Source organism: Rhinoraja longicauda, chromosome 10 (genome assembly GCF_053455715.1).
Source record: "Rhinoraja longicauda isolate Sanriku21f chromosome 10, sRhiLon1.1, whole genome shotgun sequence".
NCBI lineage: Eukaryota > Metazoa > Chordata > Chondrichthyes > Rajiformes > Arhynchobatidae > Rhinoraja > Rhinoraja longicauda.
The window spans coordinates 4,476,399-4,501,850 of record NC_135962.1 but is presented as its reverse complement, the minus strand read 5'-3'; the positions used below and the strand labels follow the sequence as shown (position 1 = coordinate 4,501,850).

The 25,452-nt window shown below is 47.8% G+C and overlaps 1 protein-coding gene across 2 annotated transcripts; it reads left to right on the top strand.

The window, feature by feature from the left end:
- Positions 1 to 560: 560 nt before the first annotated feature.
- On the top strand, positions 561 to 22,447 carry chp1 (calcineurin-like EF-hand protein 1). Of its 2 annotated transcripts, XM_078406098.1 has the most exons (8): positions 564 to 669; positions 703 to 804; positions 1,362 to 1,434; positions 13,176 to 13,256; positions 17,519 to 17,646; positions 18,843 to 18,904; positions 20,126 to 20,248; positions 20,604 to 22,447. In XM_078406098.1, exons 2-8 carry the CDS (start codon positions 738 to 740, stop codon positions 20,655 to 20,657), a joined length of 588 nt encoding a protein of 195 aa, XP_078262224.1. In that variant the 5' UTR covers positions 564 to 669; positions 703 to 737; the 3' UTR covers positions 20,658 to 22,447. The 2 variants fall into 2 exon arrangements, with proteins under 2 accessions (XP_078262221.1, XP_078262224.1); XM_078406095.1 differs by having other exon boundaries at positions 561 to 804.
- The last annotated feature ends 3,005 nt before the right edge of the window (positions 22,448 to 25,452 follow it).

The following is a 25,452-nucleotide window of genomic DNA, read 5'->3' as shown; positions in this document are numbered from 1 at the left end:
CACCAGGACCAGAACCAGAATCAGGACCAGGACCAGAATCAACACCAGGACCAGGACCAGAATCAACACCAGGACCAGGACCAGAATCAGGACCAGGACCAGAATCAGGACCAGGACCAGAATCAGGACCAGGACCAGGACCAGAATCAACACCAGGACCAGGACCAGAATCAACACCAGGACCAACACCAGGACCAGGACCAGAATCAACACCAGGACCAACACCAGGACCAGGACCAGAATCAACACCAGGACCAGGACCAGAATCAGGACCAGGACCAGAATCAACACCAGGACCAACACCAGGACCAGGACCAGAATCAACACCAGGACCAGAATCAACACCAGGACCAGGACCAGGACCAGGACCAGGACCAGGACCAGACATAAAATGCTGGAGTAACTGAGCCACTGCGCAGCCGCCAACTGCAGCCCGTGACGACACGAGACCCCGCCCCTTTCTCAGTCTGAAGGGTCTCGACCCTCACGTCACCCGTCCCTCGGTCCCGCTGAGCGACGCCAGTCTCGGTGACTCCGCCCCTTTTTCTCGGAGCGGAGTGACGCCACAGGAGGCGGGCGGGCCGGGCCAGGCCAGGCCAGGCCGCCGGAAGTGGGTGGGCGGAGCGAGGCGACGCGGGGAGGAGCGAAGGCCGCAGCCGGGCAGCAGCAGCAGCAGCAGCAGCAGCACTACCACCACCACCACCACCACCACTACCACCACAGACACAGCGGCCGCGATGGGCTCCAGGGCGTCCAGCCTGCTCCGTGACGAGGAGATCGATGACATCAAGAAGGAGACGGGCTGTGAGTGCGGCGAGATGCCGGGGCTGCGAGGATGATGGGCCGAGGGAAGGGGAGGGATGGAGGTTTCGGAGAGGGCGACGTTTGAGGGATTGGGAGAGGGGGGGAGGGTGGAGGGGGTGAGGGGTAGAGGAAGGGAAGGGGAGGGAGGGGGTAATGGGCGAGAGGAGGGAGGACTTGGCTGGGAAATGGGGTCAGGGAGGGAAGGGAAGAGTAATTTTGGATGGAAGAAGAGGTTGGAAGATGAGGAGGGATGAGTGAGTCGGCCTGAGAACAGAGGAGGGAGTCGTGGGTCGGGTGCAGCTGGAGGGGGAGTGGGGCATTTGGAGACAGGCCTTTTGGGGACAATAGAATGATGATGGGGGGGGAGGGGGGTAGGTGAGAGGACGGGGTGGGACTAGTTGTGAATGCTGTGTTGCTGCTTGTGTTATAGTGTTGACAGTAGGCATTGGACTAAAATGTACGGGAGGGGGAAGTTACCCTTTATTGATGCTGAACACCAACATGCGAACATTTTAATCTGAAGCTTAATTTGATAACATCTGTTTTTCCTTTGTCAGTCTCTCATAGCCAGATTACACGCCTGTACAGTCGATTCACCAGCCTTGACAAGGGAGAGAATGGAACACTCAGGTAAAGATGTACTGTCAATCAGTTCCTAGATGTGCTGATTGTGAAACCTTGTACAATGGGCCGTTTGTTTTATTTGCAATTGCCTTTTTGTCTTGTCATTTAGTTCTATTACTGTTTTTGTTCCCAGTTCCTTCTCCGATGAGGGTCACCAAGGTGATTTTTGCTGACACATCCTACCTCTGTATTTCAAATGGCCGATTAGTTGGCTGGGCTACTGCTGTTAGGAGGAAGTAATATGGGGAACGGGCTGTCGACAGTGATTGGCGAGGAGAGGGCAATGGGCGTTGTGTGTTGGGAGGAACTGTCCGAAGAACAGTCTCGACCCGAAACATCACCCATTCCTTCTATCCAGACATGCTGCCTGTCCCGCTGAGTTACTCAAAAAATGTTGTGTCTATCTTCAGGGCAGTGGATGTTGTCTACATGGATTTTAGAAAGGGTTTTGGTAAAATCCCCCATGGTTGGCTGATCCAAAAGATTAAGGTGCAAGAGATTCACATTGATTTGGTCGTGTGGATTCAGAACTGGCTTATTCATAGTAGACAGGGTTGTGGTAGAAGCTGGAGGTCTGTGACCAGCAGAGTTAGGGAGGGATTTTGTGGTGGAACATCTGTACCTTGTGATATATAAATGACTTGGTAATTGTAGATGAGTTGCAAATTACATCAAGATTGCTGGGTTTACAGTGAAGGTCTGTCATGGGAGTTTATGTGAAGGTCAGTCATGGGAGTTTACGTGAAGGTCTGTCATGGGAGGTGGTGGAGCTGGAGACGATAGTGGTGTGCCATTTAAGAGGCTTTTGGATAGGCACTTGGATACGCAGGGAATGGAGGGATATGGATCATGTGCAGGCAGAGGAGAGTAGTTTATCTTGGCATCATGCTGAACCACATATTGTTGGCTAAAGGGCCTGTTCAATAGGTGCAGGAGGAGGCCATTCGGCCCTTCGAGCCAGCACCGCCATTCAATGTGATCATGGCTGATCATTCTCAATCAGTAACCCGTTCCTGCCTTCTCCCCATACCCCCTGACTCCGCTATCCTTAAGAGCTCTATCCAGCTCTCTCTTGAATGCATTCAGAGAATTGGCCTCCACTGCCTTCTGAGGCAGAGAATTCCACAGATTTACAACTCTCTGACTGAAAAAGTTTTTCCTCATCTCAGTTCTAAATGGCCTACCCGTTATTCTTAAACTGTGGCCCCTTGTTCTGGACTCCCCCAACATTGGGAACATGTTTCCTGCCTCTAACGAGTCCAACCCCTTAATAATCTTATGCGTTTCGATAAGATCTCCTCTCATCCTTCTAAATTCCAGTGTATATAAGCCTAGTCGCTCCAGTCTTTCAACATATGATAGTCCCGCCATTCTGGGAATTAACCTAGTAAACCTACGCTGCACGCCCTCAATAGTATTCCTTTACTGTCGTGTTCTAATGGACTTCCCTGTGCTCTAGCCCAACCGTTACGACATGTGTTGCAATCTCTGGGCTGTGTCACATGTGATTTGTACGTAGTAAACAGTCAGTGAGTTGTATGTCCTACTTGAGGAACACGATCAAGGCTAGACATGTTTCATCATCAAAAGTCAGGCTGGATTGAGCACAAGGAGTCATTGAGAGGCACCGCACAGAAAAGCTCACCGTATCCCCGGTGGGTGCAGACTACACATTTGCTGAAGGAGGGCCTCGACCCGAAACATCACCCATTCCTTCTCTCCAGCGATGCTGCCTGTCCCGCTGAGTTACTCCAACACATTTGCTCTAATGTATGTACTGTATAAACCCCATTATGGTTATTCAGCCTTCTTGTCAACTGCCTCCCCCTCACTTCAACTCCCCCTCCCAGTCTGACCTTTCTGTCGTGGGCCTCCTCCAGTGCCATAGTGAGGCCCACCGGAAATTGGAGGAACAGCACCTCATATTTCGCCTGGGCAGTTTGCAGCCCCTTGGTATGAACATCGACTTCTCCAACTTTAGATAGTTCCTCTGTCCCTCTCTTCCCCCCCTCCTTCCCAGTTCTCCCTCTATCTTCCTGTCTCTACCTATATTCTTCCTTTGTCCCGCCCCCCTGACATCAGTCTGAAGAAGGGTCTCGACCCGAAACGTCACCCATTCCTTCTCTCCCGAGATGCTGCCCGACCTGCTGAGTTACTCCAGCACTTTGTGAATAAATCCCCCTCACCATGGGTACAGTAAGGGTAATTTATGGTGGCCAATGAACCTGCATGTCTTTTGGTTGTGGCAGGAAACGGGAGCATCTTGAGGCCATTGTGAAGGTGCAAAGTCCGTGTAGACAACACTCGCGTCAGCATTTAAAAAAAATAATTCAAGGGATGTGGGCCTCCAGGTTGAGCCAGCATTTAGTTGTCTTTGAAGGTGGTTGTTAGTTGCTTCCCTGAACCGCCGCAGTTCTTTAGCAGTGGGCGTACCCACAATGCTGTTAGGGAGAGAGTTGCGAGATTTTGACTCAACGGTGGTATATTTCCAAATCAGGGTGATGCATGGCAACTTCCCCTGCTTTTGCTGCCCTTCTGGTGAGTGGAGGTCATGGGTTTGGGAGGTGTTGCTTAAGGAGTCTGGCTTCTGTACGTCAGTTATGGAGAGGGTGAATGGCAGTGGATAGGGTGCGTATCAAGTATGCTCCTGTGTAGGTCTGGTTCTTACGGTTCTTGAGTATTGTTGAAATGCCACTCGTCTATGCAAGTGGAGAGAATTCCATCATACTCCTGAATGGTGGGCAGGCTTTTTGGAGTTTGGAGGGAATTTGCGTGCTGCGGGATTCTGAGCCTCGGCCTGCTTTAGGAACCAACATTGTGCGTACGGTCACTCCAGGATATTGATAATGGGAGATACAGTGATGTTAATGCCATTGAGTGTCAGGAGGTGATACCTGGACATTTTCTTGTTGGATATCGTCATTGTATGGTGCAAATGTTCCCACCTCTCAGTGATATTTAGGCCTTGCTCCTTTTGGATTAGTTTAGAGACTCAGCGTGGAAACGCCCTGAGTCCGCACCGACCAGCGATCACTCGTACACCAGTTCTATTCTACCCAATTGGCACAATTTACAGAAGCCAATTCACGTACGTACAAACCTGCACGTCTTTGGAATGTGGGAGGAAACCGGAGAACCTGCAGACAACCCACGTGGTCATGGCAAGAACATACAAAATCCATACAAACAGCACCAACAGTCAGGATCGAACCCAGGTCTCTGGAGCAATGAGGTGGCAACTCTACCGCTGCGCCACCGTGGAATGCTTTAACCGAAGAGTCACAAATGATGCATTACATTGTGCAGTCGTCAGCGAACATTCCTACTTCTGTCCTTGCGGCTGAAGGAAGTTCATCCATGAAGCAGCTGAAGATGGTTGGGGCTAGGACGTTACCCAGAGATGTCCAGTGGTGAAATGATTGAATTCAAACCACCACAGCCGTCTTTCTAGCCCCGTTCCTTCTCTCCAGAGATGCTGCTGTCCCGCTGAGTTACTCCAGCATTTTGTATCTATCTTCGGTGTAAACCAGCATCTGCAGTTCCTTCCTACATCGTTTGTGTTGGGGTTGAATGCAACCAGTAGGGGGCTTGAGGAAGGATTGAACTTGGGCCTCTGTGCGGCTCTAGTAGCTGTCACCTCCAACGCGAGTAGATTTTTTGAACCGACGTGGTTCTTTGATCTGTGATGTTTTTACTCATTGCAGTTGTTTACATCTCACCCTTCCCCCTTCAAAGAAACGGTCTAATGCCCCGTTAGAAAACGATTTAAGGGCTCTTGATGCATGACACCAATGTAAAATCTATGGCCTTGATGGCAATCGTTCTATATTGATTTTAAGTTTCTGTACTGAAAATAACCCTCATCAGACTGGCTAATCGGAAAGCTGAACACCTCCTCAGGTTGCTCATTAGTTCCCACAGTTCCTGTGGGAAGGATTTCTAATTTATTCCTATTGTTCATGACTATCTGGTTCATACCTATTTGTGGTGGGAATGCCTAATGAGCACATACTCATGAGAGATGGGCAATTTTTTTCTTCTGTAATGTGAGAGAAAGTAGGCCGGAGATTAGAAAGGATGCAAAGATCTTGAACTGTGTTATCCTGCTATATTTTGAAGTTGTACATAGAACCACCGTCATACAATATGGAAGCAGGCCCTTTTCCCTCTGCCACTCTGTGCCAATTGTTGAGCGCCCATTTTTTCTTGTATTATCTTGCACTAATTAAATTTTTCTTCTCGCCTCCTTCCCATCAATCCCCCCAGACTCTGCCATTCACCTGTACTTGTGGCAATTTACATGGCCAACTAACCAACAAACTAGGTAGACACAAAAAGCTGCAGTAACTCAGCAGGACAGGCAGTATCTCTGGAGAGAAGGAATGGGTGACGTTTCGGGTCGAGACCTTTCTGCAGACTGATGTCAGGGGAGTGGGCGGGACAAAGATAGAATGTAGTCGGAGACAGTAAGACTAGTGGGAGAACTGGGAAGGGGAGGGATGGAGAGAGAGGGAAAGCAAGGGCTATTTGAAGTTAGAGAAGTCAATGTTCATACCGCTGGGGTGTAAACTACTCAAGCGAAATATGAGGTGCTGTTCCTCCAATTTGTGCTGGGCCTCACTCTGACAATGGAGGAGGCCCAGGACAGAAAGGTCAGATTGGGAGGGGGAGTTGAAGTGCTGAGCCACCGGGAGATCACGTAGGTTAAGACGGACTGAGTGGAGGTGTTCAGCGAAACGATCACCGAGCCTGCGCTTGGTCTCGCCGATGTAGAGAACCAACAAATTAACTGGAGGTGGACACAAAATATTGGAGTAACTGGCAGCACCTCTGGGGAGAAGGAATGGGTCTAACTGGAGGATTTGGAGCAGCCCACAAGATAAAATGTGCCAGTGTACAGCCTAATGGTTCACTCGTTGGATAATTTAAAGTACTCTGGTACATCAAGTATTTTGTCCTTATTTATGCTAAAACTTATCTGCAATAGGTGAACTTTCATCAGAAGGTATTATTTCCATTTCAGGTGTAAAGACATGTTATTGCTCATTTAATTTCAGAATGTTTTGGCAGGCTTATTCCTGGAGTCTCAAAACATACACAATGCGAGGAAGAATGCTCTATTGATAACCTGAATAGATTACCTTTTTGGATGTTCAAAGAAATACAGCACATAGTCATAGAGTGTGGATACAGGCCCTTTGGTCAAACCTGCCTACACCGAACAACCTGTCCCATCTACGCTAGCCCCACCTGCCAGCTTTGACCCATATCCCTCTAAACCTGTCCTATCCATGTATCTGTCCAAATGTTTCTTAAACGTTGTGATAGTCCCTGCCTTGACTACCTCCTCTGGCAGCTCATTCCATACACCCACCACCCTTTGGGTGAAAAAGTTACCCCTTGGGTTCCTATTAAACCTTTCCCCCCTCACTTAAACCTATGTCCTCTGGTTCTCGATTTCCCCTACTCTGGGCAAGAGATTCTCTGCGTCTACCCGATCTATTCCTCATGATTTTGTATGCCTCTACAACATCACTCCCCCATCCACCTGATCTCCAATGAGTAGAGTCCCAGCCTTCTCAACCTCTCCCTATCGCTGAGGCCCTCGTGTCCTGGCAACATCCTTGTAAATCTTCTCTGCACTCTTTCCACCTTGACAACATCATTTCTATAACATGGCGCCCAGAACTGAACACCATATTCCTTCCTTCCTTCCTTCTCTCCCGAGATGCTGCCTGACCTGCTGAGTTACTCCAGCATTTTGTGAATAAACCATATTCTAAATGCGGCCTCGCCAACGTCTTGTTTAACTGCAACATGACCTCCCATCTTCTATACTCCTTTTCTGAAGACAGCCAATGTGGCAAAAACCTTTTTGACCACCCTATCTACCTGTGATTCCACTGTCAACGAACTATGCACCCGCACTCCTCGATCCCTCTGCTCTACAATACTTCCCAGAGTCCTACCATTCACTGAGTAGATCCTGCTCCATATTGGTGCTCCCAAAATACAACACCTCACATTTCTCTCTCTTAAATTCTGTATCGACCATTCTTCAGCCCACTTGCCCAAACGATCAGGATCCTGCTGCTATTGTTGAAAACCATGTTCACTACCACCCCCTTTTGTGTCATCTGCAAACTTGCTAATCATGCCATGTATGTTCTCATCCAAATCATTGATATAGATGACAAACAGCAATGGGCCCAGCACCGAACCCTGAGGCACACCATTAGTCACAGGCCTCCAGTCTGTAAAGCAACCTTTCACTATTACCCCCTGATTCCTTCCATGAAGCCGATTTTCGATCCATATCTCTCCTAGGATCCCATGGGTTCTAACCTTCCAGATGAGCCTACCATTCGGAACCTTGTCGAATGCCTTGATGAAATCCATCTACAGCTCTGCCCTCATCAATCTTTTTGGTTGATAATCAGATTTGTGAGACACGACTTCCCATGTACAAAACCATGCTGACTATCCCTAATCAACCCTTGTCCATCTGAATGCATGTATACCCTATTGCTCAGATTACTCTCTGATTTCCGACCACAGATGTTAAGCTCACTGGCCTCTAGTTCCCAGGCTTTTCCCTGCAGCCCTTCTTGAATAGTGGCAGAACATTTGCCGCCCTCCAGTCTACTGGCATCTCTCCCGTATTTAATGACAACTCGTAAATCTCAACCAGGGCTCCCGCAATTTCCCATCTAGCTTCCCACAGTGTCCGTGGATATATCTGATCGGTCCTGAGAGATTTTATACGCGTCAGGGCCTTCAACACCCCTTGGACCATAACACTGACTGCTCTCAAGACACTTCCAGTGACTGCCCCCAAGTTCCTCCGCCTGCCTTTTTCCATGGTAAAAACAGAGGAGACATACTCATTGAGGACCTTGCCCGTCCCCTGTGGCTCCACGCAGAGTTGACCACTTTGATTCCTGAGGGGTCGCACTCTCTCTCTCTGTCCCTCTGGTTACCTTTTCCTTTATGTACTTATAAAATCTCTTGGGACAATCCTTACTGCTAGCTGCCAGAGCTGTCTCCTGCCCCCTTTTTTAGCTTGCTCCTTAATTTCATGGGATACGCTTGATCCCAGCTGCATATACCTGCCCCATGCCTCCTCTGTATTCTTGCCCGCAGCCTCGATTTCCATTGTCATCCAAGCTTCCTAACGTTTGCCTGCCTTGCCCTTCACTCCCAAGAGGAACGTGCGTGTCCTAGAGTCTTGTCAAGAACTCTTGTTAAAAAGTCCCACTTTTCAAACAAACCTACTGCAATCAACTTGAGTGGGTATCTGTCTCATATCGTTAAAGTTGGTCTTGCCCCAATTTAGCATTTTAGCTCATATCACTAACTAAATTACTGGTGAGATAATAAGCCTTGGAGTAATATCTGGTTTGAAAATAGAGTGGAGGGGGAGGCCATTTGGCCCTTCTCGAGCCAGCACATTCATTGTGATCATCGCTGATCATCCACAATCAGTAACCCGTGCCTGCCTTCTCCCCATATCCCTTGATTCCACTAGCCCCTAGAGCTCTATCTAACTCTCTTTTAATTTCATCCAGTGTATTGGCCTCCACTGCCCTCTGTGGCAGAGAATTCCACAAATTCACAACTCTCTGGGTGAAAAGGTTTCTTCTCACCTCAGTTTTAAATGGCCTTCCCTTTATTCTTAGACTGTGTCCCCTGGTTCTGGACCCCCAACATTGGGAACATTTTTCCTGCATCTAGCTTGCCCAGTCCTTTTATAATTTTATACGTCTCTATAAGATCCCCTCTCATCCTTCTAAACTCCAGTGAATACAAGCCCAGTCTTTCCCAGACTTACTACAAACAGTCTAATTTGCAATGTCTAGTCTAGTTTCCATGCAGAGAACCTGTATTTGGAGTACTCTGCCATTAACTAAAAGGTACATTCAAATACTTTGTGATTTATGCTGCTGAATCGATTGGAAATGTTTTTGTTGCAGCACCTCATCAGCAAATGTGAGTGCAAACTGCATCAAAAAGTATTCTACTTGATGCAAACGGTCTTATTTGGTGCTTCCGATGTAGGGGGTAGCTATGTTTCAATCATCTGCTGGTGGCGAGGAGGAACACGGAAATAACTTGTTGAAACCGACCTTATTTGTGCAATTCCTGCTCCTGGATTGATTGGATATGTTTATTTGGTTGGAAAAATGTTATCATCAAAAGTTAGGGCAAACTGCATCAGAAAATATTCTACTTGCTACAAAGTCTAATTTAGCATTTAGTGGGCGGCACAGTGGCGCAGCGGTATAGTTGCTGCCTTACCGCGCCAGAGACCCGGGTTCCATCCTGACCACGGGAGCTGTGTGTACGGAGTTTGTACGTTCTCCCTGTGACCACCTGGGTTTTCTCCCACACTCAAGATGTACGGATTTGTAAGTTAATTGGCTCTGGTAAAATTGTAAATTGTTCTTAGTGCATAGGATAGTGCTAGTGTACTGGGTGATTGCTGGTCTTCACTGACTCGGGCCGAAGGGCCCGTTTCATCGCTGTATCTCTAAAATCTAAAAATTAGCTGTGGGGCACTGGGATTCGTGAGGCTACAGGCGAAAGAAGGCCACAAAGGAATGCACAAATCTGTTAAATTGTCCGTCAGACGACACTAAAGAATTTATTGTTCTTGCAAGTTCCTTGCAGTTGAAACCAGTTCTGACTCCACTAACCACTTCCCCCACCCCCTACCCTCCCCAAGGTCAGCCAGTTTTCTTCATGCCAGCAAGTTCATGTCAGCAAGTTTAGAGTGAAAGCTAATAACCAGCCTCCTACCATCATCATCACCATAGTGGCTTGCAAAAACACACCTTCTTTATGTGTTTATTTTCCTCATTGCCACGCGATGCGGGTATTTTTACAGTGTCAAACCATCGCCTGCCCTTGGAGCATTCTGCTCGACTTATCTCCCTGCAACCTTTAGTTTAGACATACAGCACGGAAACAGGCCCTTCGGCCCACCGGGTCCGCGCCGACCAGCGATCCCCGCACATTAACACTATCCTACACACACTAGGGACAATTTTTACATTTACCAAGCCAATTAACCTACAAACCTGTACGTCTTTGGAGTGTGGGAGGAAACCGAAGATCTCGGAGAAAACCCACGCAGGTCACGGGGAGAACGTACAAACTCCGTACAGACGGCACCCAAAGTCAGGATCGAACCTGAGTCTCCTGCGCTGCATTCGCTGTAAGGCAGCAACTCTACCGCTGCGCCACCTTTACCTCTCAAATGCCCATTGGCGCTCTCCCCCCCCAACCCCCCCAAAATCATTACTCACCCACTGTAGAGAATAATTTACACTGGCCAATTCACTTCGGGATGTGGGAGGAAATGTGAATGGGCTCTGGGGGATAGACAATAGGTGCAGGAGTAGGCCATTCAGTCCTTTGAGCCAGCACCGCCATTCAATGCAATCATGGCTGATCACTCTCAATCAGTACCCCGTTCCTGCCTTCTCCCCATACCCCCTCACTCCGCTATCCTTAAGAGCTCTATCTAGCTCTCTCTTGAAAGCATCTAACGAACTGGCCTCCACTGCCTTCTGAGGCAGAGAATTCCACACCTTCACCACTCTCTGACTGAAAAAGTTCTTCCTCATCTCCGTTCTAAATGGCCTACCCCTTATTCTTAAACTGTGGCCCCTTGTTCTGGACTCCCCCAACATTGGGAACATGTTTCCTGCCTCTAATGTGTCCAATCCCCTAATTATCTTATATGTTTCAATAAGATCCCCCCTCATCCTTCTAAATTCCAGTGTATACAAGCCTAATTGCTCCAGCCTTTCAACATACGACAGACCCGCCATTCCGGGAATTAACCTAATGAACCTACGCTGCACGCCCTCAATAGCAAGAATATCCTTCCTCAAATTTGGAGACCAAAACTGCACACAGTACTCCAGGTGCGGTCTCACCAGGGCCCGGTACAACTGTAGAAGGACCTCTTTGCTCCTATACTCAACTCCTCTTGTTATGAAGGCCAACATTCCATTGGCTTTCTTCACTGCCTGCTGTACCTGCATGCTTCCTTTCAGTGACTGATGCACTAGGACACCCAGATCTCGTTGAACATCCCCTCTTCCTAACTTGACAACAAGCATGCCAACAAAGGTGGGATTCTCTGGGCCAGGGCTCTCCTGAGACCATATTGGGAATGCCTTCTGTGGAATGCTGTTTGAGGTCTGCTGGGGCTCGAACCAATGGACCCGCAGGGAGAAGGCGCAAAATTCACACAGCAGTGGACATCTGGGTCAAACCGGGGTCTATGGAACTGAAGCAGCAGCGTACCGTTGTGCTAGAGGAGGAATGTCTTTGACCTTCATATTTCAAAATGGGCCTTGTGGTCAATGCTGCTCTTTTGAACTGTTGTTAAATGTGGCGACCAGATTATTTTCAGCAGGTCCCATGAGTAACAGTATGATGCTCTTTGTGTTCTCAGCGTGAAATTGGGCATCTTGGACCATTGAGGCCATGTTAGCCATCACGCACACATTCTTACTCTGATCCGATCCTAATCCAGTGCATTCTTCCCATATTCTAGTCAAGTCTCCCCAGATTCCACCACTTGCATACACGTGGCAATCTACAGCCGCCATTTAACCTACCAACCCCTATGTCTTTGGAATGGGGGGGGCGGATTTGAGCACCGAGAGCACATTTATAGTTACAGGGAGTACGTACAAACATGACACAGTTAGAGAATTGAACCTGGGTTGTCGGAGCTATGAGGCAGCAGATCGAACCGTGTTGGGATAATGGAGAGAACTGCGTTCTGGCAGTGCAGCAGGCTTCCCTTGCATTCACCCGAGAGGGCAATCAGGATTTCATTTCAGCATGCCAACAAAGGTGGGATTCTCTGGGCCAGGGCTCTCCTGAGACCATATTGGGAATGCCTTCTGTGGAATGTTGTTTGAGGTCTGTTGGGGCTCGAACCAATGGACCCGATGCAGGCGAGAATAGTTTTAAAAAGGACAAAGTGCTGGAGCAACTCAGCGGGTCAGGCAGCAGCCCGACCGTGCTAGAAGGACGACTGTTCACGGGATGACCAGAATGGAGGCGACGTTGCAACGGGCCTTTGCAGCCGGGACTGTAAAATAGTGCCAAAATGGCGACTCTTGCATATAGACTCAGTGGGCTGTTCTGTAGTAACCAGGGGATTGTGATTATGTACGGTGATAGTCTTGCAGATCTCTATGCAAAGAAAGTATTTCACTGTACCTTTGTACACGTGATAATGAAGAAGCCATTGGGAACAAAAATAGGTGACGTTTCGGGTCGCGGTTGCTCTTCAGACTGATTGTGGTGGGGGAAGAAAGCTAGAAGAGGATAGGGGCAGGACAAACCCTGGCAAGTAATAGGTGGCTACGGGTGAGGGGGATGTTTGATAGACAGAAGGTTGGACAAAGGCCAGAGATGAAAAGACAGAAGGTGTGAGAAAAGAATTGAAGAGTTGCAAATTGAGGCTATAGGACGGAATGGAGTGGGATAATTATTGTGGTGCTCGCTTGGTCTTCCTTCACTGATTGGGAGAAATTAGTCCCAGAGCAGAGGATGGATTTCTCGATCCATCTTGCCACAATAAACTCTGAAACAATTAAATGTGCTCCTGGATCATTGCAAGTATTTGAAAGTGAAGAATGGTAAATGCTTGTGAGATTTCGGGAATTGAGGGTGATTGGGATGTTACTAATTATTCTGCTCTGCCTTTCTATTCACAGTCGTGAAGATTTCCAAAGAATTCCGGAACTGGCCATTAACCCTTTGGGGGACAGGATCATTAATGCCTTTTTCCCAGAAAAGTAAGTACAGGAGCTCCTCAGCTTACGATGGAGTTCTGTTCTGAGAAACCCATCAGAAACCGAAAATATTGTAAGTCGAAATGCATTTAATACACGCGATCACGTGGCTGGAAACGAGCTGCGGCTCGCTGCCGTTTGCACCTTCGCAAGTCAAAGCTTCGTAAGCCGGGGGGAGCACCTGTAGTGATTAATTAATTCCTCCTTAGTGTTGCCTCTGCCAAGCTTCCAACCTCAGTGCCCAGCGCAGTGATCGCCCATTCGGCAAATGATAGGTCACTGCAGTAGGTTTAAGGATTGAGGCATTTGTATCTCATTACATTTCCTTTCCCAGGAGTAAAAATGGAGGTGGTCTATCCAGTCCTGCCTGGGTTAGAGGCATCTGACCCATCCTTAGAGCTGCAACCCTAATCCCATTCAAGGGACTGATCATATGTTTTATGGAGCGGAATATTGCATTCAACCTGAATTTGCCATTTACTTGTGTAGGGAGAAAATGCAGATGTTGGTTCAAACCAAAGACAGACACAAAAAGCTGGAGTAACTCAGCGGGTCAGGCGGCATCTCTGGAGAGAAGGAATATGTGACATTTCAGGTCGAGACCCTTCTTCAGAGATGCTGCCTGACCCGCTGAGTTACTCCAGCTTTTTGTCTGTCTTTGCCATTTACTTGTTTGTTCCAATGTTCTCCTTATTCAAAATTCCCAATTGTCCCAGGTTGGAATTGTTTTCTCTGGAATGCCGAAGGTTGCGGTGAGGCCTGACAGAAGTATATAAAATTGAGGTATAGATGGGATAGGCGGTCAGAATCTTTTTCGCAGGATGGCAAAATCAAATACGAGAGGGCATAGTTTTGAGGTGAGCGGGGCAGTTTAAAGTAGTTTGTTTTTTTTACAGAGAGTTTGGCGAGAACCTGGAAAGACTTTTAGATAGACATATGGATATGCAGAGAATGGAGGGATATGGGTTATGTGCAAGTAAATATGTGATGGTTTTGGAATCATGTTCATCAGAGAGATTTTGAGCCAAGGGACCTATTCTGGTGCTGTGTCTGAAGAAGGGTCTCGACCCGAAACGTCACCCATTCCTTCTCTCCCGAGATGCTGCCTGATCTGCTGAGTTACTCCAGCATTTTGTGAATAAATCAATCTGTGTTGTTCTATGTTTTATATCTCTCTAAACCTTTCCCATCCATGTCCAAATCTCTTAAATGTTATGGTGCCTGCCTCAACGACTTCCCCTGGGAGCTCATTGAATATACCCACCAATCTGAGTGTACCAAAACATTGTACCTTGGGTTCCTAATCATTCCCCTCTCACCTTAAACCTAGGCCTTCTGTTCTAGATTCCCCTGCCCTGGAATTTAAAAAAAATCTGCGTTCACCATCTCAATTCCACTCATGATTTTATACACCCCAAGAAGAGCACTCTTCAAACTCCTCTCCAAGGAATAAAGTCACTCCAAGGTCTCCCCCTCATCCTTCTAAACTCCAACGAGTACAGGGCCAGTGCCATCAAATGCTCATCATACATTAATCCAATCATCCCTGCGGTCATTCCCGTAAACATCCTCTGGACCCTCTCCAACGCCAGCACATCCCTGTCAGAGTCTGAAGAAGGGTCTCGACCCGATACGTCACCCATTCCTTCTCTCCCGAGATGCTGCCTGACCCGCTGAGTTACTCCAGCATTTTGTGTCTGCCAGCACATCCCTCCTCGGGCACGAGGCCCAAAATGCCTCTCAATACCCCCCAAAAGCGGTCTGACCATTACACGTGGCAAAAAAGCTTTTCATTGTGCTTCAGTACACGTGGCAATAATAAACTAAACAACACATACAGCTCAGCATTACATCCCTGTTCTAATATTCTAGTCCTTTCACAATAAATGCTAGCATTGCATTTGCTTTCCTTTCTACTGATTCAATCTGCAAATTAACCTTTTGGGAATCCTGCACCAGCATTCCCAACTCCCTTTGCACCTCCAATTTCTGAATCTTCTCCCCATTTAGAAAAGGGCCTGTCCCACTTTAGGCGATTTTCAGGCGACTGCCGGTGACTAGGCTGTCGCCGACAGTTCCCCGGGGTGTCGCGGGCATGATCGTGAGGAGTCTTCCAAAAATCGTAGTGGATCTCAGCGCGTCGCTGAGAAATCATCCGGAGTGAAATTTCTCGTCAACAGCTGGCTTATCGCCAGGTATCGTTGCTTATTGCGGCCGCTGTCGCATGCTGTCCCCAGGTTTGCTAGGTTCTTTTAGACGCATTTAGAAGCACATAATATTAAAATAAGTAAAGTCATCTCAAAATACCATAAAATGCTTGTGTTTAACCGATTTATTTACCGTCAGGACATTTGACAGGTAGATTGGAGGCGACAGTTTGACAGTCAGGCAAGGGTGGGAATTTTCGCGATTTTTATGGCCATCAGCCATTACATGTAAAGTAGGCTCCCAACCCAGATATGCAACCCAGAAACCAGATATGCATCTCCCGTACATTTTCAAAGAATGCCCGCACACTTTTCACAAAAATCCACTTAACCACTTTTTTAATTAATGTTTTTAATACTGCTATTAGTAAGCTGGAAGTAAATCCAGTTTATGCCTTGTTACAGTGAAGCTTGGTTTTTAAGTAACCCATACAAGATGTTATATTTCAAAACTCTCAAGTACTTACCGACTTGTCAGTGATTTCAGCGAAAATCAGGAAGCCGGAGAAGCATTGACAGCGTGGGAATTTCACGATGTTTCCGAAGACGGTGTAATCGTGACCTGACTCGTCAATGTCGTCGGGTAAAAGAAAATTTTGGTGATCTGCTACGACTTTGACAGTCGCCGGCAGTCGCCTAAAAAATCGCCTAAGTGGGGCAGGCCCTAAAGTCTTTATTCCTGCTACCAAAGTGCATGACCACACACTTTACTACGCCGTATTCCATCTGCCACTTCTCGGCCCACTCTCCCAATCTGTCAAAGTCCTTCCGCAGACCCCTTACTTCCTCTACATTACCTGCTCCTCTTTGTATCATCCACAAACATCTCCACAAAGCCATCATTTCCATTATCCAAATTATTCATATACAACGTGGAGTAGTGCCCCAGCACTGACCCCTACGGAACACCACTAGTCACTGGCAGCCAACCAGAAAAAGCCCACTTTATTCTCAGTGGTACCATTATAGAGGTTCCCTGTTGGAAGGGGGGGTGAAGTAGGACCCAGGATAATCGGACCACATGGTATTGGAGCTGACAGCGTGGAGGCTCTTGGCCTGGGGCTGAGCCTGGAATACAGTTGAGTCGGCCGTCCGGCCTGCTGCTAGGTGAGGGAGAGACAAGAATCGATGCAGTCAATGGGAGTCCCCGTTGTACGTTCTCCCCGTGACCTGCGTGGGTTTTCGCCGAGATCTTCGGTTTCCTCCCACACTCCAAAGACGTACAGGTATGTAGGTTAATTGGCTGGGTAAATGTAAATGTAAAAATTGTCCCTAGTGGGTGTAGGGTAGTGTTAATGTACGGGGATCACTGGGCGGCACGGACTTGGAGGGCCGAAAAGGCCTGTTTCCGGCTGTATATATATGATATGATATGAGTCAGTGCAGATAAGGGTCGGTGGTGAAATTGGCATCCGATCGGAGGTGGCAGACACTGGTGCTGTTCGTAGCAGCACTAGTGCCTTTGTCCGCGGTGGTCGGGCGTGATCCAGCAGTGAAGCCTTGGGCCTGCGGGTGGCTGAATCGAGGAGAGTTGGCGGAGGGACCAGTCGGTGATCTTTGGTGGAGTCCAGGTAGGCTGGGAAGCGTTTATTGAAGGTGTGGATCTGGCAGGTGTGGGTGACAGAGGCCCAGAGCTGCGGAGCAAGGGCCTGTTGGAGCCAGTGTATGGCTACCTGTGTGGAACGCAGGGCACAGGAGGAGAACTGTTGTGAGAAGTGGTGGATTAACTGTTGGTATCAGATATCTGGGTTGGGTCTGAACTGGGAGGTCTGGAACTGAAATTGGAAGCCATGAGGCACAAGATGTTAGCACAGGCAAGCACTAAGGAACCAAGTGGCAAGTCCAGGTTAAAACATGGACCAGTCTGAAGAAGGGTCTCGACCCGAAACGTCACCCATTCCTTCTCTCCTGAGATGCTGCCTGACCTGCTGAGTTACTCCAGCATTTCGTCAAAATGGTATAATCCTTTGCTGTGTTCGCTAAATGGCATTTAATGAGTCTTTACATTTACTGTTGCTGGACTATCCTGACCTTTTTTTTCTTTCTAAATGTGCTCAGTGAAGATCAAGTAAATTTTCGAGGCTTCATGCGGACTCTTGCTCATTTCCGGCCCATCGAGGATAGTGACAAAAGCAAGGACCCTCGTGTTCCTGAGCCGCTCAACAGTAGGAACAACAAGCTGCTCTGTAAGTCATTTGGTCAGCTCTGATAGAGAATAGGGATAATGTGGTATCAAATTGGCAGCGATAAGGCAGCCGGAACAGCCTGTGTGTGTCAGCATGTGGGTATAGGATTACGGTAGACACAATGTTGGAGGAACTCAGCGGGTCAGGCAGCATCTCGGGAGAGAAGGAATGGGTGACGTTTCGGGTCGAGACCCAGTCTGAAGAAGGGTCTCAACCCGAAACGTCACCCATTCCTTCTCTCCCGAGACGCTGCCTGACCCGCTGAGTTACTCCAGCATTTTGTGTCTACCTTTGATTTAAACCAGCATCTGCAGTTTTTTTCCTACCTGGGTATGGGATTAAACGGGTGGTCCCATACTTTCCAGATGGGTGTAGTGCAGCCATTGGGAGTTAACAGTTGCACCAGCAACAGTGTTAACTTGTTTCTATTTTCGATTTAAAGCAAGACATTGGCGTGTTACTAGGGATGGAAATTGCCAAACTGTATTAAAAAAGCATGGTACACTCAAGCTGCCAGTACACATTCCTCCCACACTGTAGTTTGCCTCCAGCCTCTCACTTTTCCCCTCCAGTGTGTGTGAGCGTGCGTGCGCTTGCCACTATTAACCACACAGTTAAGACATGTTCTATCCCAGGGTTATTGTGACCTCAAGGTATGTGTGAAGGAACTGCACATGCTGTTTTAAACCAGATAGACAAAAAGCTGGAGTGACTCAGCGGGTCAGGCAGCAAGTCTGGAGAAAAGGAACGGGTGGCGTTTCGGCTCGAGACCTAAGACCTCTCCAGAGGTCCTTCTCTCCAGGGATGCTGCCTGACCCACTGAGTTCCTCCACCTTTTTGTCTGTATCTTCTTGTTACCACAAGCTGATAATCGTTGAGACAGCAGGGAGGTTTTCTCTATCCTTGGGATAAGGCATTCTGTAGGATAGTGTGATACTAAGAACTTGTTAATGGAAGGAAATATGTAACAGTGAGAGGAGACAAATAAAGCAAAGGAGAAAGGAAGCTGGTCTTTACAGGGAAGGGAAGGGAAGATGAAAGGAATGGCAGAGGGAGAAGTGATTGAATGCAGGACCAGTTCTGTGCTGAGCCCATGTGACTCTACTGCCTGCTGTAGGCACTTCTGCTCTCCATGGCTAATTATGTTGTGTTGCCCAGATTTTTCAACAAATAGACGCGCCTCTCTTCCATTTCAGTTGCTTTCAGGCTGTATGATCTGGACAAGGATGATAAGATCTCTCGAGAAGAGCTCCTGCAGGTAACGAGCGACTTCTGCTGGATCTTAAGCTGCAGGAAAATGATAACTCCTCGCTGTCGTTACCACTTATGGAATTGAGACCCAGAGACACTTTCCGCCTACCGCTTGAAGGAGTTGCATGCTTGTTGGGAAATCGTCAAGAGTGTTTAATTGTCATGTGTACCGACAATGGAATGAAATTCTTACTTGCCACAACATTATAGCCATGTAACACAACACCATATAAATAAACACATTCAATAAATGAATAACCTCATAACTGCTGCAAAAAAACCCCAAATTCTCAGGGCAACTAAAGACACTCCATGGTTCATAGATTAGTTTAGATTTAGTCTACAGATACAACATGGAAACAGGCCTTCCGGCCCACCAAGTCCTCGCCGACCAATGATCCCCGCACGTTAACACTATGCTGCATACTCTAGGTACAATTTTATATTTATACCAAGCCAATTAACCTACAAACCTGTATTTGGAGTGTGGGAGGAAACCGAAGATCTCGGAGTAAACCAACCCGGTTACGGGGAGAACGTACAAACTCTGTACAAACAGTACTCGTAGTCAAAATCGAACCCGGGTCTCTGGTGCTGCAAGCAATGTAAGGCGGCAACTCTACCGCTGCACCTTAGTGTTGTAATATTAAAGAGCCTGGTGGCTGTTGGGGGGAAGCCTGCTGGGCGGCACGGTGGCGCAGCGGTAGATTTGCTGCCTCACAGCGAATGCAGCGCCGAAGACTCGGGTTCGATCCTGACTACAGGCGCCGTCTGTACGGAGTTTGTACGTTCTCCCCGTGACCTGCGTGGGTTTTCTCCGAGATCTTCGGTTTCCTCCCACACTCCAATGACGTACAGGTATGTAGGTTAATTGGCTGGGCAAATGCAAAAATTGTCCCTAGTGTGTGTAGGATAGTGTTAGTGTGCGGGGATCGCTGGGCGACGCGGACCCGGTGGCCCGAAGGGCCTGTTTCTGCGCTGTATCTCTAAATCTAAAAAAAAAATCTAAAATCTAAGCCATTCTTCAGCCTGGTGGTTTCAGACTCTTAGACCTTCCTGGTAGTATGAGTGAAATGAGAGGTGTGGGTCTTTTGATAATGTTTGCGGCCTTTTAGAGGCAGCGCATCCTATAAATCCCTTCCATGGTGGGGAGAACCGGGCAGTGTTATACATGGCATCTACCCCCCCCAATAGATATGCATTCACCGTCTGTTTATTCTTCAATCAGGTCCTTCGCATGATGGTGGGAGTGAACATATCGGATGAGCAGCTGGGGAGCATTGCTGACCGAACCATTCAAGAGGCTGATCAGGATGGCGATAGTTCAATCTCCTTCATGGAGTTTCAGAAGGTAACGGGAGAGGAAGGAGCAGATGGAAGGGAGAGTGTGAGAGGGGTAGAGATAACGATAACATAAGATGGGGGGGTGGGTGGTTGATGTGCGGAGGAGCAGGATTGTAGTACTGTATCTCGAAAATATACAGGGAGAGACCTGTACTCCTGTGTTATTTGGATAGAACTGCACTCAGATGTGCTGTAGCTGGCATTATAGAGACAGACCTGCATCCACCAGTACCAAACTGCACAGGCAGACCTGTACCCAGCAGTACTTTCCTCTCACAATCAGTGCCGCCTGCTGTTTTCAGTTTGTTGCAGAATTCAATTCAATTCTGTTTTTCTCCTTCTGTTTCATTTCTCCCCTCCAGGTGTTGGAGAAGGTTGATGTTGAGCAGAAGATGAGCATCCGTTTCCTTCACTGAATCCTCTTTGCCGTGACTCAGCAGGCCAGCTCTCCACTCAGACTCTGTCCGCCGCTGACGTCACTGACATGTTACCTGATTGTGTAGAGACGTTTATCTATTGCATGGGAGAGCGCCAGTCATTTAGTTGGGTCCCTCACTCCTGGGCAGTCGTGGAGATCGTTAACTCAGTGTGGCGATTTCTAGTGTCCCTCTCGTTTGCCATGTGGTGTATTTCACCTGGGTACCACCGAGCAGCTGGCTGCAGGGCAAACTGATTAGCCTTGCTGTTGGGGCAATGCTGCACCTTCAGGATATGATTAGCAGTGGAAATCAGCCCTGCCTGAGGGAATCCATGACTCATGGACTGCACCACACTGGTGCTCCTGAGAATGGGCTGTTCTCCAATTGAACTGTAAGACTGAGGGGATGGCAATCGGGTGCTTTTAAATTATATTTGCTCATTTTTCTGATCGGGGTTATTGATTATGGGGTATTTATTAATCCAAAGTTGTATAAATTGTGGTTTTTAGGTTGCTTGCTATTAATTGTCCCTTACTGCCAGTTTTGTCCCTTAGTTCCAGCCTTGCTTTGTCTGTTCTGCTTGTGATGCTTCCAGGCCAGTCTCTAACACACAAACAATGGAATGCTGTTTCTCTTTTGAGACCAGGCCCCTGTAATTACCCATGCATCATACTTATTTGACTTGGCTGTCATTGGGACTCCTGGAGGCTCCCCCTGTCCCCATCCATGCTGAAATGATAACATGGATGGTGGTGAAAAGTGCTGCCTTTGCCTGCTGCTGCAGTCTGGCCAGGTTCCTTTCTGTCAGTATGTTATTGTTGCTGCGTGTGAAGAGGAAATGGTCACCCTTTTTTTCAATAATTGTATGTCCCAGTGAACACTAAAGGTGACTGTGCCTTGCCTGTTGCTCCTGTGAAACCACTACTTCAATGTGCAGCCAGACTGGGATGGGAGACCTCACTTGGAGTCCCTCACTATTTAGCTCCACTTGCTTTTGATGCATTGCCCCTCCTGCTTCCTGTGTGGATAGAACACCTGTAATGCCTGTTAATTAACTAGACGTGGCATTACAGTCTGTTTATATTTAACTCTGGTTGTGTGTTTATCCTGTTTGCTGGGCGGCTCACAGTATTGTGATGTGAGATGGTTGTCAGCAAAGGAACGTTAAGTGTGAGGCTAGGCCAGCACAGCCCGGCACTCAGGAACTTAAACCAGTTGCACCTTTGAGTCTTCAGATAATTCAGAACCTGAGTTTTGCCAAGCAGCACACTACAGATTCCTGGGCTCTGCACACTGACAGGAATCTGCCCAGGATAAACTCACCAGTATTTAACTTCATACCAAAGTCTTCAGACTAAGGTTCACTCAGTTGTTCTGTTTCTCAGACTGGGGTTCATTTTGTTTTGAGCTTGAATGTCTCATCCCATTCAGGTTTAATTTTAATTTTGGTAATTTAGACAGTACTTGCATGGACCACTGGAGGGTCTGATGTAGCACAGGTGATGCTCCCTTCACTGAAGGCTGTGCACAGAATAACTGCCCAACGACCTTCACTTGCGTAATGTTTCATGTCCCCCTCCAAGGCACACGTGGAAAGGCGATGACCATCCAAGTCCTTCCTAACAAAGATCGCTAGGGAGCTTCTGATTGAACTGAATGTGTCATGTAATCAGTTAAGTGCTTTCAGATGGAATGCTATCACCCTTTCCTGAATTGTGCCTTCACTTTCTTCCCTATGAGAAGAATATCTGTACATTTCATAAATAAAACATTTAATCGTTCCTTCATTTTGGCTACCTTTTAGTTTGATATTGATTATTAGATTCTAGTAATAGCCAATTTTTCTCTGATTCGGAGCCACATTTTGAAACTAAGTAAGGCAGACCTGTGCTGAGCTAATTTATCACAGCTGTTCTAAAAGTTGGAGGACCTTGAACTCAGTAGCTGTTCAATGATGTTTTGGAAACTGTCATTCCTGAGGTCACTTGGAAATACTTTTAACATAGGCTTGTATGTTTTATACAGCCATGACTTGAGGACCCATGGAGAAGATGAGAGCCCATGGTATTCGAGGGAAGATACTAGCATGGATAGTAGGTTGGCTGAATGGCAGAGAGTGGGAATAAAGGGGGCTTTTTCTGGTTGGCTGCCAGTGACTAGTGGTGTTCTGCAGGGGTCGGTACTGGGGCCGATACTCTTCACATTGTATATAAAAGATTTGGATGAGGGAATTGAATGGCTTTGTGGCCAAGTTTGTGGATGATACGAAGATAGGTGGTGTAGACAAAGCAGGGACTGCAGAAGGTCGTTTAGCCTGGCTTCAGTGGTTGATAAGATTTCAGAGTCCATTATTAAAGATGAGCTTTCTGAGTACTAGGAAGCACACTAAAATCAGAATGCTTTTGGGAAGGAGGGATCTGATCTGACAAATCTGTTGTAATTCTTTGAGGAAGTGAATAGCAAGATAGACACAGTGGATATTGTTTGCCTGGACCTTTAAGGTTACGATACGATAAACTTTATTCATCCCCGGAGGGAAATTGGTCTGCTGACAGTCGCTACACAAAAACTTGAAATTAAAAGTAAAAACAAAAAGGACAAGCGACTGTTGGCTGGCTGCCGTGTGCACAGCGCCTTCACCGGAACAAACGAACAAACACAGACTTACCCCTGGGCAGAGGATTCTAAACTAGAGTCCGTCCGTCCCCCACACACCCAGACTGGGTCCTCCTTTGTTTTCCCACCGTCCCTCTCGCTGGGTCCCCATTGTCTTCCCCTCCCCCCTCACGCTCATCGACCGCGAGGCCCCACCGTCGCCGAGGCCCACATTGCCTCTGAGACTCCCATCGCCGCCACCGCTGAGGCTCCTTCGGCCCAGACAGGCCTTGCTTCACTGCAGTCACCTGAAAGGCCAGTGGGGCGAGTCGGGCCTACCGGGGCGCGTTCCGGTCTTCGGTTGTCGTTCTGATCGTTGGCGGCTCTTCGGAACATGTGAGGCTGCTAAAGATGATTAGAGCCCATGGCAGTTACATGTTCAGTGAAAAGCTTTTGTTGCGTGCTAACCAGTCAGCAGAAAAACAAAACATGATTACATTCAAGCCATTCAGTGTACAGATACACGATAAGGGAATAAGGTTTAGTGCATGATAAAGCCAGTAAAGTTTGATCAACGATGGTCTGAGGGTATCCAATGAGGTAGATAGTAGTTCAGGACTGCTTTCTAGTTGTGGCAGGATAGTTCAGTATTAGAGGGAAGATACTAGTATGGAGAGAAGGTTGGCAGAGTGGGAATAAAGGGGGATTTTCTGGTCAATTGTCGGTGACTAGTGTTCTGCAGGGGTCGTTGCTGGGGCCACTACTTTTCACATCGTTCGTTAATGATTTAGATAATGGAATTGATGGCTTTTTGGCCAGGTTTGCAGATGATAGAAAGATAGGTGGAGGGGCAGGTGGTGTAGAGAAAGCAGGGACTCTGCAGAAAGACTTGGACAGGTTGGGAGAGTGACAAAGAAGTGGCAGATAGAATTCAGTGTAGCAAAGTGTACAGTCATGCATTTTGGTAGTAGCAATAAAGGTGTAGACTACTTTCAAAATGGGGAGAGGATTCATCAATCCTCTGGGAAATGTAGTGGAGAAGGATCTAGAAGTGCAGGTAATAGTTCCTTGAAAGTGGTGTCACAGGTGGATAGGGTGGTCAAAAAGGCTTTCGGCACATTGGCCTTCATCAGTCAGAGTATTGAGTAGAAGTTAGGAGGTCATATTACAGATATATAAGACATTGGTGAGGCCCCATTTGGAATATTGTACCGAAGATAAACACAAGTGCTGGAGTAACTTAGTGGGTCAGGCAGCATCTCTGAAGAAAAAGGGTGGGTGATGTTCCGGAATGGGACCCTTCTTCAGACTGAAAATAGAGGGGAGGGAACTGAAGTTAGGAAAAGGCCAGAACAAAGCAGGGCCGGCAACAGGTGACCAATGAAAGGTAGGGCCTGTAATGGCCCATTGTTGGGTGGGGAAGAGGTGATAACAAAAGGATACAGGAATGCGAACAGTGCAACTAGTAGGACGACTAGGGTGGGAGAGAGGGGGAGTGCAGGGGTTACTTGAAATTGCTGGGTTGCAATCTGCCCAAGCACGGTGGCACAGCGGTAGAGTTACAGCGCTTGCAGCCCCAGAGACCCGGGGTCAATCCTGACTACGAGTGCTATCTGTACGGAGTTTGTATGTTCTCCTCGTGACCGTGTAGGTTTTCTCAGAGATCTTCGGTTTCCTCTGTTTGTTTTGGTATAAGTGTAATTTGTCCCTAGTGCTAATGTGCAAGGATTGCTGGTCGGTGCGGACTTGGTGGGAAAATGCAGTTTATCCAGTTTGCATGTGACCTCACTTTGACAGTGGAGGAGGCCCAGGACAGAAAGGGCAGTATCAGAATGGGAAGAGGTGTTTCAAATGTTTGGCAACCGGGAGCTCACGTAGGCCAAGCCGAACTGTAAGTGTTCAGTGAAAGGATCGCTGGGTCTGCACTTGGTCTCACATTGTATATAGGTGCGCACACCGGGAACAATGTATACAGTAGATGAGGTTGGAGGAGGCGCAAGTGAAGCTGCCTCACCTGAAAGGAATATCAGAGACCCTGGATGGAGTCGAGGGAGGAGGTATGAGTATTGCGTCTCCTATGGTTACAGGGGAAGGTTCCTGGGGAGGGGGTGGTTTAGGCGGGAAGGGATGAGTTAACTAGGGAGTTGCGAAGGGGATTGTCTTTGCGGAAAGGGGTGGAGATGGAACGATGTGACGA

Coding starts and splice junctions, on each gene's coding strand:
- chp1 (XM_078406095.1), top strand. CDS start 738: ATGGGCTCCAGGGCGTCCAGCCTGCTCCGTGACGAGGAGATCGATGAC. Junction 17,647..18,842: donor TAGGAACAACAAGCTGCTCT/GTAAGTCATTTG, acceptor CTTCCATTTCAG/TTGCTTTCAGGCTGTATGAT. Junction 18,905..20,125: donor CTCGAGAAGAGCTCCTGCAG/GTAACGAGCGAC, acceptor TTCTTCAATCAG/GTCCTTCGCATGATGGTGGG.